Here is a 15,095-nt window from a genome sequence, read left to right on the forward strand (position 1 = left end):
CATAAAGCAAAAAATAAAATTGTTCTCTCATGGACATTTTGAATAACTTCAGATCTTTTCTGCACTTATCCCATTATCAGTTCTGAAAAAAAAATGTATTTCATCAGAGACCACATTTATAAAAGGAGTATTATCTACTAATTTAAAAGAAAAAGTCTAAAGTCTGCTTTTGTGTGTGGCATCACCTCACGCGCCAGCAGGGCCAGACGCTGTCACAGTGGTCCAAATCCTTTGAGTCAGGTTCTTCAAAGATTCCTCTTGGCGTTTTGACTCATCCTTACAGCCTAGCTGAAATTCTAGGCGCTAAAATCCTTTGATGCTTTGTTTATATCCTGCCAACAAAATGAAACTCTGATGAAAGAACCCACTCATATCTAAATCTAACGCCATCCTTACCTATTCATTATTCACAATTTGATGGTAATAAAAATGTTAAATAGATTCTTAGCTTTTGTGTGTGTGTGTGTGTGTGTGTGTGTGTGTGTGTGTGTGTGTCAAACAGAATAATTTATAGTGGAAGTAAGTTTCACTATCATTAATGTAACCAAGGTCTACAGCTTCCTCTATAGAGCGTCGCTGTTGAAAAAGCACACACTTCATATGAAGGACTTGCTGTTGCTTTCTGAAAATTAGATCAAAGTGGTTTGACAAGCTCCATTACACTAAAACTGTCACATTTTAGCCTTTGACATGCGGATTATATACCAGACCTTGCTGGAAAGGAGCAGTTGTACAGTGTGCCCGAATGCAGCAGTGAACATATACCGCTGGCAGCAAAATGAAAAACAAACAAACTAAGATCCAAATTAGCTGAACATGTCTTCATAAAGTCAAACTTCTTTCAAACAACAGTCCTTTCCTGATTATGTTTGTAGGGCAACATATATTACCCCAAAATAAATTTAAAAGATGAACACAATCCATAATAAAGAACCTGAGAATTGGGGTTGAAGTATGCAGAAACATGACTGCAAATAAATGCCGGTGTCACTTCACAAACACACTCTGACTGCAGTTTGTGAAACAGTCACGAAATGAATTTATTGATTGGTGTTCAGGATTTTCCTTTTGGTTTGTGCAATGATTGCCACACAGGCTGAGAGATGTTTGTGATACACAGAATTATGTCTATTAGTTCATTCTTTTGGAAAAAAAAAAAAAAGATCTCTGTGCTTATTTGGTGTTTTGAGAGAACAGAGTCCATAGTAGGAGGCAGAAGGTGTTGGCGGTGGCAAGAGTTACTCATTATTCCCTTGTGTTTAAGTCCCACACAGGACCAGTGGTTTTTATGCTTTGTATAGAGAACCAAACAATAAAGTGGTTTTCATTCATTTTTTGGTTATGTTTAAGATTCGCGTTGGACTCAAAGCAAATACATCTTGAACAGTTTTACTGAAACACAGGAAAGAGAGAAGACTACAGAGCTGACTGAGTCTGCAGAGAAAAACACTGGCATAGTACTGCTGCACTGGAATAATGAGCAAGCGAAATACCATTAAAGCCTATTACAATTAGTTTCACAGATGTTTCCCCAGTCCTAATCAATATCCTGTGTTTTACACAGCATATTACTGCCAAACCGACCTTTCACAGTCGTTGAGGTCTGCGTCGCTTGCTTAAAGTACAGCAATTACTACTTGTTACAAACCTGGCTTTTCTTTTCACTCACCTGCCCCTTTCACAGGCACAGAACTCTCTTCAAAAGTTAAATGTGTTAACTGCCCTGAAAAAATGATAAAAATGATAACAAGAATGTGTGTCCACAAAGAAACAGATCGCATTTAGTAGCTATTTGGTGTTTTTATCTTGAGAGCAGGTATGATTTTGCTGAATTACTCACTGTTTGGTAAAACAGCTGTCAGGCTCAGAGGTCAGAATATGTCAGGTTTGTGTTTGCGGCTTGATTCAGCTGCCCCCTGTGGCCAGTAAAAGTGTTTGCTCATTTTAATATTTCATATCTGTCTTTATTTATCAGCTTCTTGAGTCTTTGTCATTCACACCGCATCCCACACAGGTGCAGGTGTCTGTGAAACAACCCCCTTTGTTGTTTTTGCTTTTTTCATTGTGATGACCCAGAAGAACCCAAAAGTATCCAAGTTTCTATATTTTGCATTTTGTTGTTTGTCGCATATGTTCTTCAAGAAGCCCATCGGCAGAGGAAAAATGTAATGATCTTTAAGTAAGAATAAGGGGTTTATTTGTTTGCAAGCAACTGCAACGTTCTCCTAATATCATGAAGTGAAACGTCTTCACAACTGTGACAGATCTTAACAGATACCCCCTTTGTTTGCTTTATGGGGCTTTTCCACGCGCGTGGCTTCCAATTTCCTCGGTTCAAAGGCTGATCGTTCTCAGCCTGACGCTGGACTTGGCCGCTCCAGCAGATGCTGTGCACTTTCTTTCATGACCAAAAGCACGTCAATTACCAGCTCCATCCCGCCCCGCGTGACAGCAGTAGCTGCTATCCAAAAATATATGAATACTATTGAGGTCTCTGTGGATCGCCTGGAGGCAGAGACTCAGGAATAGCGTCAGTTTCGTTTCAAAGCGGAGCAATTATCCCAGGCCAGGCTGGACGAATCGATTCCTGCAGACACTAAATGCTCCTGGCCAATTATAAAGGCAGTGTGTCCTCCTTTATGCTGCCTACTCGTGGGGAAGCCATCAGCAAGCACCGGGACAAAGCCCGGACTACTTTGTTTTCTATCTTCATTCATTTAAAAAAAATCTTTTATTTTCTTCTCTCTGTTATCGCGTGTTTTTATATTTTGCCTTTTCCACCAGTTACCCGTTCTAATTGTTACTGAGGGGCGCCCCCTTCCTCCTCGCATCATGCTCCACGTGATCACAGCCAGCTGCTGCTGAGAAAGAGAGAGAGGGAGAGAGAAACAGGGGGGAGAGAGAAACACCAACTCGCCGCGACTCTGAACGCACCGCACATACAAACTAAATCGGGAGGACCGCTGCTCGTTTCACCCGTGGATACTATTACACAACTGCCGTCGTCTCCAAATCCTGCCCGTGGGATACTCTGGCTTCATCCTCTCTGCTGTGCAGTTTTATCACCTCCTTTTATATCACCCTCCTTTTTCCCCCCTTTGCCATCTTTCTCCCCTCTCCTCATCTTTGAGCATCTTCTCCTGCTCGCAAGTCTTCTCGCTTGCGTCGCTAACTTTTTTCCTCCATCCCACACAGCCTCCTCATCGCCCACCAACCCCTCGGCAGTGCCCCGACTAGATCTCTTTTCCTCCTTCTCGCAGTCTCGCTTGGATCGGGCGGAACCTATTTGGCCGGTCAACACGGGGCACTGCTACATGGGGCGCACGGTCTCGCTCGGAAAATGTTCTGCTGTAGGTCTCTAGGCGCCCCGCTGAACCTGTTGGGATTGGAGTTGTCGGTGCGCGTCTGTGTCTCTTTCCCACCTCGCTTGTGCGGTCGGGGCCAGTGAGAGATGGGTCTCTCCGTGGCGGCTCAGGCACCTCTCGAGGAGCCCCGACGACTGCGCCGGTGGAGCGGGACAGCGGGGGGCTGGCTCAGGATCACACTCGTCTCGTTTCTCGCCACTTTACCTGTGGAGCAGCTGCGCGCCTTCCCTTCCTCCCTCAGCGACTGCCAGACGCCGACCGGCTGGAACTGCTCCGGTGAGAGTCATTTTATTCAATAGCAGCCTCGCTCCAGGTTGTGTGCAGTAAATATCTAGACGCACATCGAAGTTAAACTCATGTGAGACTAGTGTTAGATCCCCGAGACTGAGCAGCACGACCAGATCAAAGTTTAGGAGTGCGCTTGCAACAGACGCCTCATTCTCCTCGCTGTAGTTTTGTGATTGTGTCCCGTCAGAATGCCCGGGGTCGGTGCTGGAGCCGTGGAGCACTCTGGCTGCAGATACCGACCGCAAAAGCCCGACGATGAGGGGATGCAGAGTTTTGGAGGGGGGTTGCTTGATGTGCATTTAGCCTCGCTGAGGTCGCCTCGGAGCTTGACAGCAAAGCATGCAGCGGCGATCATGTCACCGGGCAGGCGAGCGGGAGGGTCGATGATTTCGATCCGACACGAAGTGGAAGCAGCGACATTAAGGATCATTTTAACGAGAAATAGAGCGGGCGGGGAGGGATGGGGGGTCTGTGGGAAGCTTGTCCACGGAACAAGGCGGCGTGCGCCACAATAACACCAACACGGTTAGTTTGAGGTCGCAGAAATTCCGTTTGAGTTCAAACGGACTTCTTTCGTGTGGTCTGCGAGTAACCCGAAGCAAAAACACATTCTAGTCAACTCTTGGGTGTTTTATCGCGCTCAGATTGAGCATTAACTTTAACCCAGCAAATTGATCGCAGCAGGAAATTACAGCCTAGTTTTATGGTCTTATTTGGCAGGCAAGTTGTTTAATTAATTGACACCTTTAAATAAAAAAAAACCGCTGTCGTTTCTTTAACAGACCACTGAGCTATAAACTTGTTTTCTCCCTTTGGTGCCCAAAACGATAAAAGAAGCGGAGCGGGCTGCAGAGCGCAGCGCCTCGCCTCCCTTTGTAAATCAGCCGACTGTGCCGCCATATATTTCCCCTGTCGCCTGTCTAAGTCTGAACCCTTAAAATAGCTCTAAGCCGATTCCACACACTCATGGGCAGTAGCAGTATTGATATTATAGCTCATAACAGCCAGACATCAATATGAGAGTTATGACTGCTGTTTGCTGCTTGAAAAAAGGAGTATCAGTGTAGCCTGCTTGGATGACATATCAATAAGAAGAAAGGGGGAGTCATTTATGACAAAGAGCATAACTAATGCACATGTGACATGCATGGGAATGATATTAAGAAATGCTGCAAGATAGATCTATATTTGATTCTACAAACTAGACAGCCAATCAGAAGGGAGGGGGGTGCTTAATTTGGATATCAAAGTTTTAAAAATGAATTTGATTATGATAATGGGCTGATTAAGTCAGACTTAATTAAGTACACGCAAACAAGAAGCGATTGAACTCTATGGTATTACTGTAACCTGTGGAAGGTTGCTGTCTTTATTCTAAGCATAACCGGTATTCATAGGTTTGAGACCAAAACCGTGATGCAAACATCCGCAACATCAGACTGTGATTCTGTCTTCCTGTATCGTGATACCCATGTTGAAGTGCTAATGTTGAAGGATCACTGAGGTAATGAATGAACTGGAAATAAATGAGGATAATTTTATGTCATTGATCCACTAATGACCAAGCGATCAGGCGTGTGGTACAAAGATTTTTTTCCTTGTTTTATTAATCATCCTGTAATGAAAAGCCCAGGTATGAAGTGAAACCGTGGCCCAAGAATCTACAGCTCATGCAGATGAAGTCATGAATGAGTTCATCTGAACAGTACTCTCCTCTGATTCAGGCCGATAATTGATCATATCTTTATTCAGATTACTGCATTGTAACCTATTGGAGGCTGGTTTTGTGCTGTTGATGGTGGTGATGATTTGCACGTAATCACTGATAATGGTACACATCCTGTCCCAATACACACTCGCCTGCCTCCCCACTTCCTGACACACTCTCATCTGCATTTCAGCGAAAGCTTTTATCCTGCACGCCTTGAGGAGGCTTAAGTGCATATGATAGAACAATGGACATGCACTCACATGCACCCAGCATCAGTTACAATTAATAGAGCACAACAAGTGACATGTAGTCCACCGCGAAAAGATAAGACCCTTTGAAAGATAATAAAAATAAGATAATGATATTAATAAACCAGTAATGGCACAGGGCTTAATTATCCACTTCTTCCTAACAACACCACCAAAGTGTGACAGTTTGCTGCACAGGGAGAATGGCACTGACTGAAAAACAGTTTGGTGATGAGCCCAATGTCACTTCAGTGCTAAGAAACAGATAATTATGGGCAGTAGTATCAAGAAAACGAGTTGCCAGTTTCAACAGCGTCGCCTTTGAAAAAGCAATGAATTCGATTTTGTTTTATGGAATAAAAGGAAGACTTAGAAAAAACTTGGTTTGACAAAGACTGCCATTCTGTTTGGCTTGCATCTGTTAATGGCTTGAGGAACTGCCAGCGTGGAGACAGAACAGCTCAATCTCAATCCTAGAAGGGCACCGAGTGAGTGTTTGAGTGCGAGTGCAGACATAAAATTGTTCTTGAAATCCCTCGTGTCATCTTGTACTAGGTAGCATTTGTGAAAAGATTTGAATGTACGAGTTGTGGCTCTGTGAAGCTGCAGCAGAAAAAAATGTTTTCCACACTTCTTAAGATCCTATATAGTATATATTTCTTTAATTAATTATATTTGAGTTAGGTGCGTGGGAAGCTATAATCATTGCATACATTATGTGCCAAGATTTTAAAAAGGGATAACTGAACTGTGAAATGTTTTTTAACACTTGCCACCATATTGATGGAGTAATGTTACAGAAAATGAAGAATTTGACATTTTGACACATCACAATACGTTAGGAGCAGTACGGTTATAAAATTAACGAGTGCTGAATTCCATTTAGCTGCTTCAGTTCCTGATGCTGTGCATGTATTGTGCAGACTCCTTGTCACACTGTTATGACTTTCTAGGACACCTGAGTGTAACTGCATCGTTGTTAACGTAATTAAAAACACATGATTTTTCCTGCCATGACAAGTCATAATGACTGCTATAAAAAGGGCCCATTTGATCTGCGAGTTGGTCGATTTTCTATTGATTTGTGTTTATGCCTGTTGCTGCATCATTATTTGTCCAGTAAAAGGTTATCATTTTCAGGATGTAGAATTAAGGGATTCATTAAAAGCCATAAGAGAAAAGAGGGGATGCTTATTTTTCTTTATTGGTCTTTGTGTTACTTCATGATGACGCATGAAGTAGTTGTGGCATTCAACAGGGTTCAGTGCTAGGGCCAATACTTTTTACCCTCTACATCCTTCGTCTAGGCAATATTATCAGAAAACAAGCAGCCATATGTAAAGAACACCAAGGTATTTCTAAATTTAAGTGAAACAAATCAGCTAAAATACCAGCACCTATTAAAAGACATAAAGGCCCCACATGACATGTAATTTTCTATCTGTGAAGTTAGACCTGAATTTGGTCCTACTTGCTATTGTAGACGGACTTAAACATAAGAAAAGAGTAGCAATGACAAACAGACCATGATATGTCAATTAAAATGAAACATCTTATAGTATGACGTATTTGGTAATAACAAGTGAAAAAGAGTTAACAAGGTGAAGAGGGTGGTTTCAGATGTGAACCTGTCGTCTCACTTGGGGGCGTAGAATATGTGGAATATTCACTAGAGACTAAATGTCAGATATGCTAGGACTTGGACGTGGCTTTTGTTTCTTTATAGTCATTTTTCCCTTGGAAAGGTCCTTTATCTAACAAATGAAACACACCCGTCTCCTGTTCAGTATCGTCAAAATCAGGAACATCTAGTTTCTAGATAATAGCTTGCTGGACACTGACCTTAAGTTGCACAATTTATTGGTGCCCGATCCAGTGATGATGTCGATCAGTGCATCAAGTACATTGAGTATTAAGATCCTGAAAGGCTCCCTATAGCCAAACTGAAGGCTCGCCTCACCTGTCATTTAATATTGCCTTAACACTACAGTAATGTGTTAATGTTACTACTGTCATGTTAAGACTCTTTGAAACACATTTCTGTTACAGATTTGTGCTGGGTAAAATCCTTTCCGGTGACATTTTACCTGCATGCACTCAGAAACTGCTGCTTTATCCAAGATGTCATACTCATCCAACACAGTTAACTATATAATTAAAATTTCGTTTAATTATCTCAATGAAACCTGCGATTTTCGGGCTTGTATTGCTTTAAGCAAGCAAGCAACGTCTGTGTTATATACCGACTGCACATCAGCTGGCTGATAGACATCTTTGACAGATGTACTTGCAGACTTCTACACACAATCAGCTCAAAGCTTTTGGCTGTATTTGGTCATATTAAAACAAGTAGTAGAACAATGCATTCATAGGTTGCTGAAAGGAATTCAGTCCAGTTCAGTTTTATCTTTATCACACATTTCTACGGTAATAATAAACTGTATGAATGACTGCTCACAATTTAATTATACCTTACATCTCCTGTGGGTACATTTCTGTGATAAAGACAATCTGTTCTTCAGTGAATACTTTGCTATTGTTAACTTTAAAAGTCCATGTGATGCTTTGAGACTTACAGTGACAGGGATAAGTGTAGAATATGCAAAGCCTCCTGCAAATCCCATCAAGCGGAGGGAATTTAAGAGCATTCAGGGGAGAAGTGGCCATTTGCTTTCGAGATCTGTCAAGACAGAAGTCAGACATACTTGCATGCAGGGTTACACCTCTGAAAATAAACTGCAATAAAAGATGAAGTTTGAGATAAGCAATGCTGGCTTGGTTTTATCAAACCAATCTGAAGTTGCTAATTGGTTCTATTAAAGTAGTGAAATGAAAGTTGGTCAACTAAGAATGCTTTATGTTTTACTTTCTCATTAAAAAAAAAAATCTTGAAAATTTTTTTAAAGTCTCAGGATGTTTTCACACCTGCATGGTTTAGGCCATTTAAAGAAGAGTCTAGTTCATTTCCCTCCTTGTTGCAGTTTGTCTGTGCAAACTGAACACAGATCACACTCAGGTGAAGACAAAAACATCTGCATCAAGATCCTTTGGAGGAGCTGGTCTCAGTCCAGTTGCAAACAACCTACGGAGCGGTTTGTTTATGGTTAGAACGTGATCTTACCTCAAGCCAAGCAAGCTTTGTGCTAAACATCTTCCCCTAGCAGTGTTATGCTTTGTATTCTGAGATGTGAAAAAGTACCATGGATGTGCAGAGTACACAAACTGTAACTGCTAGCTGTAAAATGAGCCGAGGTCTCAATAGTCCAGAACACAATATGTTCTTCCTGTATTTACGTTTGTTACTCCTTCCACAGAAACATCTGGCCAGCAAGCGAACTCAATGCTGTAATGACAAATTTTAGATCACTTCAAGTTTTCTCTGTGCGAAAAGAAACCAAACCACAAGAAAGAGCTACAAGTTTACAAACCCATCAGTTGCTTCAGACCAAACAAACTATGACTTGCTTTTGGTGTTCAGCGTTCAATAATCTGATATAAAAAGACTAAACTGTAACTTCCTCCCTCACAAACATTTGAAAAAAACCTGTTGCAAAGTTATAAAAAAAAAAGACCTCCAGTACGAGAAAGGTCAGGAGAAGATGTCTCACCGCTGTGGTTGTTCAGCCTTCATTATTAATTTAGTCTGTTTAATTATTGATCAGCACAATGCTTAAAACCTGGGTGGAGAACTCTTCATTCTTCTTAGTGCATAGTTCTTAGTGCAGTGAAATTCCAGGTAGGTAGCAGGAGATGCATTTGGCTAACAAGTTCTCTCTTTTAGACAAGTAAGTGCTTCGCTTGGCATCTTAATCGTTAGCATATAAACATTACCTTCTCAATATTTGATGTTTGGCAGCTTGTTTTCGTTAATTATTCAGCTCACTGTAATCTCCTCCTGGAACGACAGGGCAGGAGCAGGAAGTATACGTTTTCCTGGCCTCCGACACAGCGCAGCTTGGGCCGTGCACGGAACTTGTATCAGTTGTGTCCCATTTACATTTGGTTGGGAATGAGACACGAGAGCACGCAGCACACATAGCGACACATCCAAAGCAAACAATAACAGCTGGAATGATTTTATCATTGCATCTGTTTTCTGTTCTCTCCCTAAAGTTACCTTTGGTAAAGTTGGTGATGCTGGGTTTGGAGCAGCTCTATTTAAAGCTGTGGTTTTCACATTTTTATTGACTCAGTGCATGTTTAGGGAGCCAACAAATCATTGAAGGCTATATGCAGCTACAGGAAATTGCTGCGCACAGGAAATTGCACACATCTGCACATTTCTGTTTATAATGTGTTATTTCAGAGTGGCAGTTTTGTTAGTAATTGAGGTTTTTTTTAAACAGTTTGTGAGGTGGTATTTATTGGCAGTAGTTATATTTTTCACTGAGAAGCTGCAACATTAGCCCATTAGCAGCAATTTTAGAACCCTGGATTTAAAGAGTAAGGAAGAGAAGTGGTCCTAGCTTTTACAACCTGTGCTTTATGCGAAACATTAAATTTAAATTTTGGGGTGGGACCAGAATTACTCTGGCTTGCCTGCTGATTCATGAGCATTTGCTCTTGCTCGCTAACACATCCGATTTCTTTAGCTAAATGTTCTTAAGATTAGCTAACAGATAGCTAATTATCTGTTAATCGGTTGGTTACCAGATGTGACAAATACTAGACACTTTAATTTGGTCTTCATACCAGTTGGATGGTCTGCTACTGTTCATCAGATCTGTGCCAAGTGTTAACCATAACAGTTCTGCACATCAACCAAGCACAAATAAGTTATAACAACTTTAACTGCATATCCAGGCCCACATTTCTTTTGTTATATTTAGGCCTTATGTGCTATTTAGCACATGGGGCAATTAAGGGTGAAATCCAGACTACACATGTTGAGTGTATAATGTCTTAGCCATGGTGCACATTTAATTTCGGCACTATTTGCTATTTGACACTTGAGGGTTATATCTTTTTGTTTTTTAGTTGATTGCCAGATATAGCCCACATCTGCATGCTGCCCGTATCCTTTTCACACCAGAACTCTATCTATCTATCTATCTATCTATCTATCTATCTATCTATCTATCTATCTATCTATCTATCTATCTATCAAAACAAAAAGAAAGAAAAAAAGAAAAATGCTTGGGGTTATATAGAATTATAAAATGGAATCATCATTTGTCCAGTACACAAGCTGGGCCTTTGTTGCTTACGATACTCAAATACATGAAGCATAGTCTGCTTCACAGCTGAGCAGACAGTAATGTGGAGTCAAGTAGCACTTTTGCAGTAAGCTTTTAAAATTTCCTAAAATACATTGCTGGAAAGAAAATTAACAGGTGCCCACTTTTCAGTTTAACTCTGACATGTAAAGAATCCACTGGCATTTTTTCTTTTACTCCCTAAATGTGTTGGGTTCAAATACGTAACTTCGTCAATGTCAAAACTAGTTTCAGAATTCATATTTTTTGATCAGACCTGTCCTCTTCAGCTTGGCCAAACCGGGTATGTGAGGTACACTAACCCAAAATGCATTTTTCCCCACTTTGGATCGAGCAGCTGTAAAATAGTGAATATATTGTTCTGAGGATTCAGTTTTATCCATTTGATCTGATCTTATTCAGAACATCTGGATAAGCCATACAATTACTTTACTTTACCCCCGTTCATGCGTGCCGCAAAGCAGCAGGAGGCCAGCCAACTCGACAGGAATCCTGGTTACGATTGCTTTGTTGGATTGCGTGCAACATGCTCATGGAGGGAGGACATTTACGAAAGATGTGTAGCTTTCATTTGAAAGAAAATTAGGTGATATCTTGTATTCAGTCCTTCTTGATACATATACGTTTTTAGGAGGTAAAGTATATCACAGAAATGTCTCTGAAATCTGTATGAACTTTATCAAACCAGTCTCACATTAGTAAAATAGAAATTCAACCTAAAAGTTCTGTAAACTACTGACTTTGAATCACAGATTAGGCAATTACAATTATAATACAATTACAATAATCCCACAGCATATTGCAAAATGTTTAGCTAATATCCACTGACTGTACATGTAGGTACTTGTACAGGATACTGACAACATTTTTAGCTGATAACGATAATGCTTATCACTGTAATCCTGTTTCAGGATCCTTAAAATGTTTACATTTCAAACTTGGCAAATCTCTCCAACACCTCTATTTTTTTTAATGTTTGCCGAGCATGGGGGGTTGAATTTTTGAATTCAAAGCAGCTGCCATGTAAGAGAATCTGAAATCAGATTGCACCAAAAGGCAAAATGGTTTTATGATTAAAAAACAAAGGTGATGAATACTAACCTGTTGATTCTGTGTCATTTATTATGGTGTAAACAAAGACATTTTTCAAGTTGTACCATCGCAGTAAATACCAGTTGTATGCAATCATTCTCAAATGACTGAGATTGGTGCTATTTTTCCCTAAAGCCTAAACCCTTTTGGCCCCCGTGTCTCTGAAGATGTAAGAGAAGCAAGTATAAAACATAACATAATTTATGTCACATGATGATTGTTTGTCAGGCATTTACAGCTATTACAAAAGCTGATATGCCACTCGCATCCTTGTAAACAGTTCACAGGAACAATCGTCTTTGATTCCAGTAGACAAAGCGTCTTCATCTGCAAGTCTTGATTGCACTGTTGTTCATAAGATGATAAGAATGTCTCCAGCAGTAATGAATCCCTGTGAGTTATTGTTTACAAGTGATAGATGTATTCCTCTTGCTTCCTGGCTCCTGGAGATGTCCAAGCTTCGCATCTGTTTCTCAGTAAAGAAGACAGTTTAATGACTTGTGGAGGAGTCACATTTTTTTTTCATTTAAAAACGAGTTTTTGCTTTTTTCCCTCTTTGTTTTCCATGAGCCTGTTGCCCAGAGAACCTTGAAAAAAAGCTAAAATATTAAACTATGATATTTGTAGCTTGGACTGATTTCACACACACAGATTCACGCTCACACACAAACACATTTCCAATCTTTCAAAGACTTTGCTTGCTGGCTTGAAAATGATCTGATATTTTCCAATCATTTGTATGCACGTAACCAGTTGTATGATTGTCATCCTAACAATGCTTCTCTCCAGTATCATCAACATGCCAGTTGCTTGGGTGCCAATTTTATTTTATTTTTTTGCGTGTGGTTTTCCAGACCGTCTTGTATGGCCCCCTTCAGGCTGAGGGCTTTGTTCCATCAGTGCACTCCAAGCTTGGAGACCTCTCATGCCACTGTTCTTGGCTCACTGATTGTATGTTTTCACAGAAAGCTTACATTTTATGGTCATTCAGGACCCTGGCAAATAGCAGGTTCGTTTTAGCCTGGACTTCTATTCCATGGGGTATTATTGCCTGATAGGTTGTTCTATGCCAAGAAGGGCTTTTCGAAGTGGAGAGGGTCATTGGTTATGACAGGTTACAGGAGATGCTGTGTCTAAGTGTCCATTATAATAAGATATCTATGAATAGAAAATAGCTTTGTAAGATATCTTGCCTGTAACATCCACAGACAGCCAGGTATTATGATGTGTATGAATATCACACGTGCCATTTCACATGATAACTTTTTGCCATTTTGTGAGATGAATGAGGCCGGCTCCTTACCTTAATGCAATGTCATGATAGCACGCTGGCAGTGTAATAATGAGAACAGTTTTTTGTGGTTGATAATGTGTTTCGTTTGCATACGTTTAGTTTACACCTGTAAGTTCAGTGTACAATGTTGCATTTAATGGAATTTAATCAAATGAAATTTACTTGATTGGGATGCGTTCACTTTATACCGATCATGTTTTCCTCTAATGATTACTTATTTGAATACGGTACATCTCTCTTTGATTTTGTTTTGTTTGATGTTACAGAATAAAAAAAAACAGAATTTATTTTACTAATGTGGAGATTTCATTGTTTAAATTGTGTATTTCTTAACGTAGAGTTTGCTTGATTAACTTTTTTTGAATGATCGTAAAAGCAGGCTAAGTGAAAATCAGAACACTCACAGGGGTAGTGGATAGTGTAATGTGCTCCCTGTAGGACGGTGTGGTAATAAAGAATATCTCTGTAAGAAAAGTTAAGCACCCAATTAGGAGGTTTGTTTTTTTTTCAAGCTCTAATTGTTTGATTAAATAAGGTTGATTAAAATAACCTAAAATTAAATTTTATTGCTCTTAAGAGACGTTTGATCCCAAAGAAATGTGCATTTTCCCTGGGGGCTTTCATAATGGTCGCAGATAAAAGTAGGTGTTTTAATTGTTGTTTAAACCTAAATACTCAGCATCTTCATCGTATACTTGCTTCACTTGTGTCTCATGTTTAAAAGGAAAAAAAATAGATAAAACGTCACTCGCCTATTTGCTTTTCCCTTAAGGCTGCAAAGTATAAACTGAGACATAAAAGAACAAAACCCACACTGTTCATCTTTGAACATCAAAGATGAATCCCTTTGATGTTCATATTTAGCTCCAAATTCCAATTTTGCCATGCCTTGTGGACCTTCTAACTGTGTTTTTCTTTTTAATGGTTAATTAAATACTTTAAAAATGCTTGCTAAAAGACACTGAAATGCATCTTTTCTCTAGGTTTTAGTCGTATATATAACGTGCTGTACCTAAATACTGTCATTCCACTAATCTATACTGTGTATGCAGTTCGTGGGAACTTAAGTAGAGCTGGTTTCCTTCCTTCTGAAATGGTTTAGATTTATTTTCTTGTTGTTAACTTTCATGGGAATTCAAAACCACCAACTTCACACTTTTAATGAAAATAGCCTGCTGCTTAAAATTACATCCTAAAATTTGACAATATCATATTAATTATTTATATTAGTCTGCTTTTTGGTATTTTGTTTTTCTGCCTTCTGTGCGCACCTACAGCTGACAAATGGACTGATAAATGGCCAAATGACATGATACGACTGCCTCAGTGTTTGCATTTGATGTTAAAAAAGTGTTGTGTTCTCATCAGAAAAACTGTTATTTTTGCAGAAGTCATGAAATCTCCAATCACAGTTTTTTTGTCCTGTTTGGATGGAGTGGAAACAAACTGTCCATGTAACCTTTTAAATACAAACAGTGAAATAATGTGAAAAATGTACAGAGGTCTATTGTTCATTCATCTGGTGTGATGTTTGTGTTCATGACTGTAGATTTAGCATGCACTCTATATTAACTCTGCTTTTTGTCTCTAACAACTGCTCTGTTGCTGTTCAATACTCACCAGGAAGAGTACAGTAGATTATTAAAGCTTAACCTGACTGTTGTGACTGAAAACAGTGTTAAGACCTCACTCTTTGCAGAGGGAGGATTAATGTTAATTTAGTAATTAATATTAATAAAATAACTGGACATTTTGCTAGAAAACACATTGTAATTTCTTGAGAAAAAACATGTATACACCAGTAATATAATGGACTGGACTTTAAGGGTTAAATGCAAATGCTTAGAGCAATACAAAGCAGCCTGTCAGTTATGAATGCAA

General features: G+C 39.7%; 1 protein-coding gene across 1 annotated transcript in view; it reads left to right on the plus strand.

The window, feature by feature from the left end:
- The first annotated feature begins 2,684 nt into the window (after positions 1 to 2,684).
- The window catches only part of tmeff2a (transmembrane protein with EGF-like and two follistatin-like domains 2a), a 129,016-nt gene continuing 116,605 nt past the window's right edge, over positions 2,685 to 15,095 (plus strand). The window contains exon 1 of the mRNA XM_005450459.4: positions 2,685 to 3,641. Within this exon, the coding sequence (XP_005450516.1) occupies positions 3,452 to 3,641 (190 nt within the window). The 5' untranslated portion in view covers positions 2,685 to 3,451. The remainder of the gene's footprint in view (positions 3,642 to 15,095) is intronic.

The sequence above is a fragment of the Oreochromis niloticus genome, linkage group LG16, assembly GCF_001858045.2.
Source record: "Oreochromis niloticus isolate F11D_XX linkage group LG16, O_niloticus_UMD_NMBU, whole genome shotgun sequence".
Lineage (NCBI taxonomy): Eukaryota > Metazoa > Chordata > Actinopteri > Cichliformes > Cichlidae > Oreochromis > Oreochromis niloticus.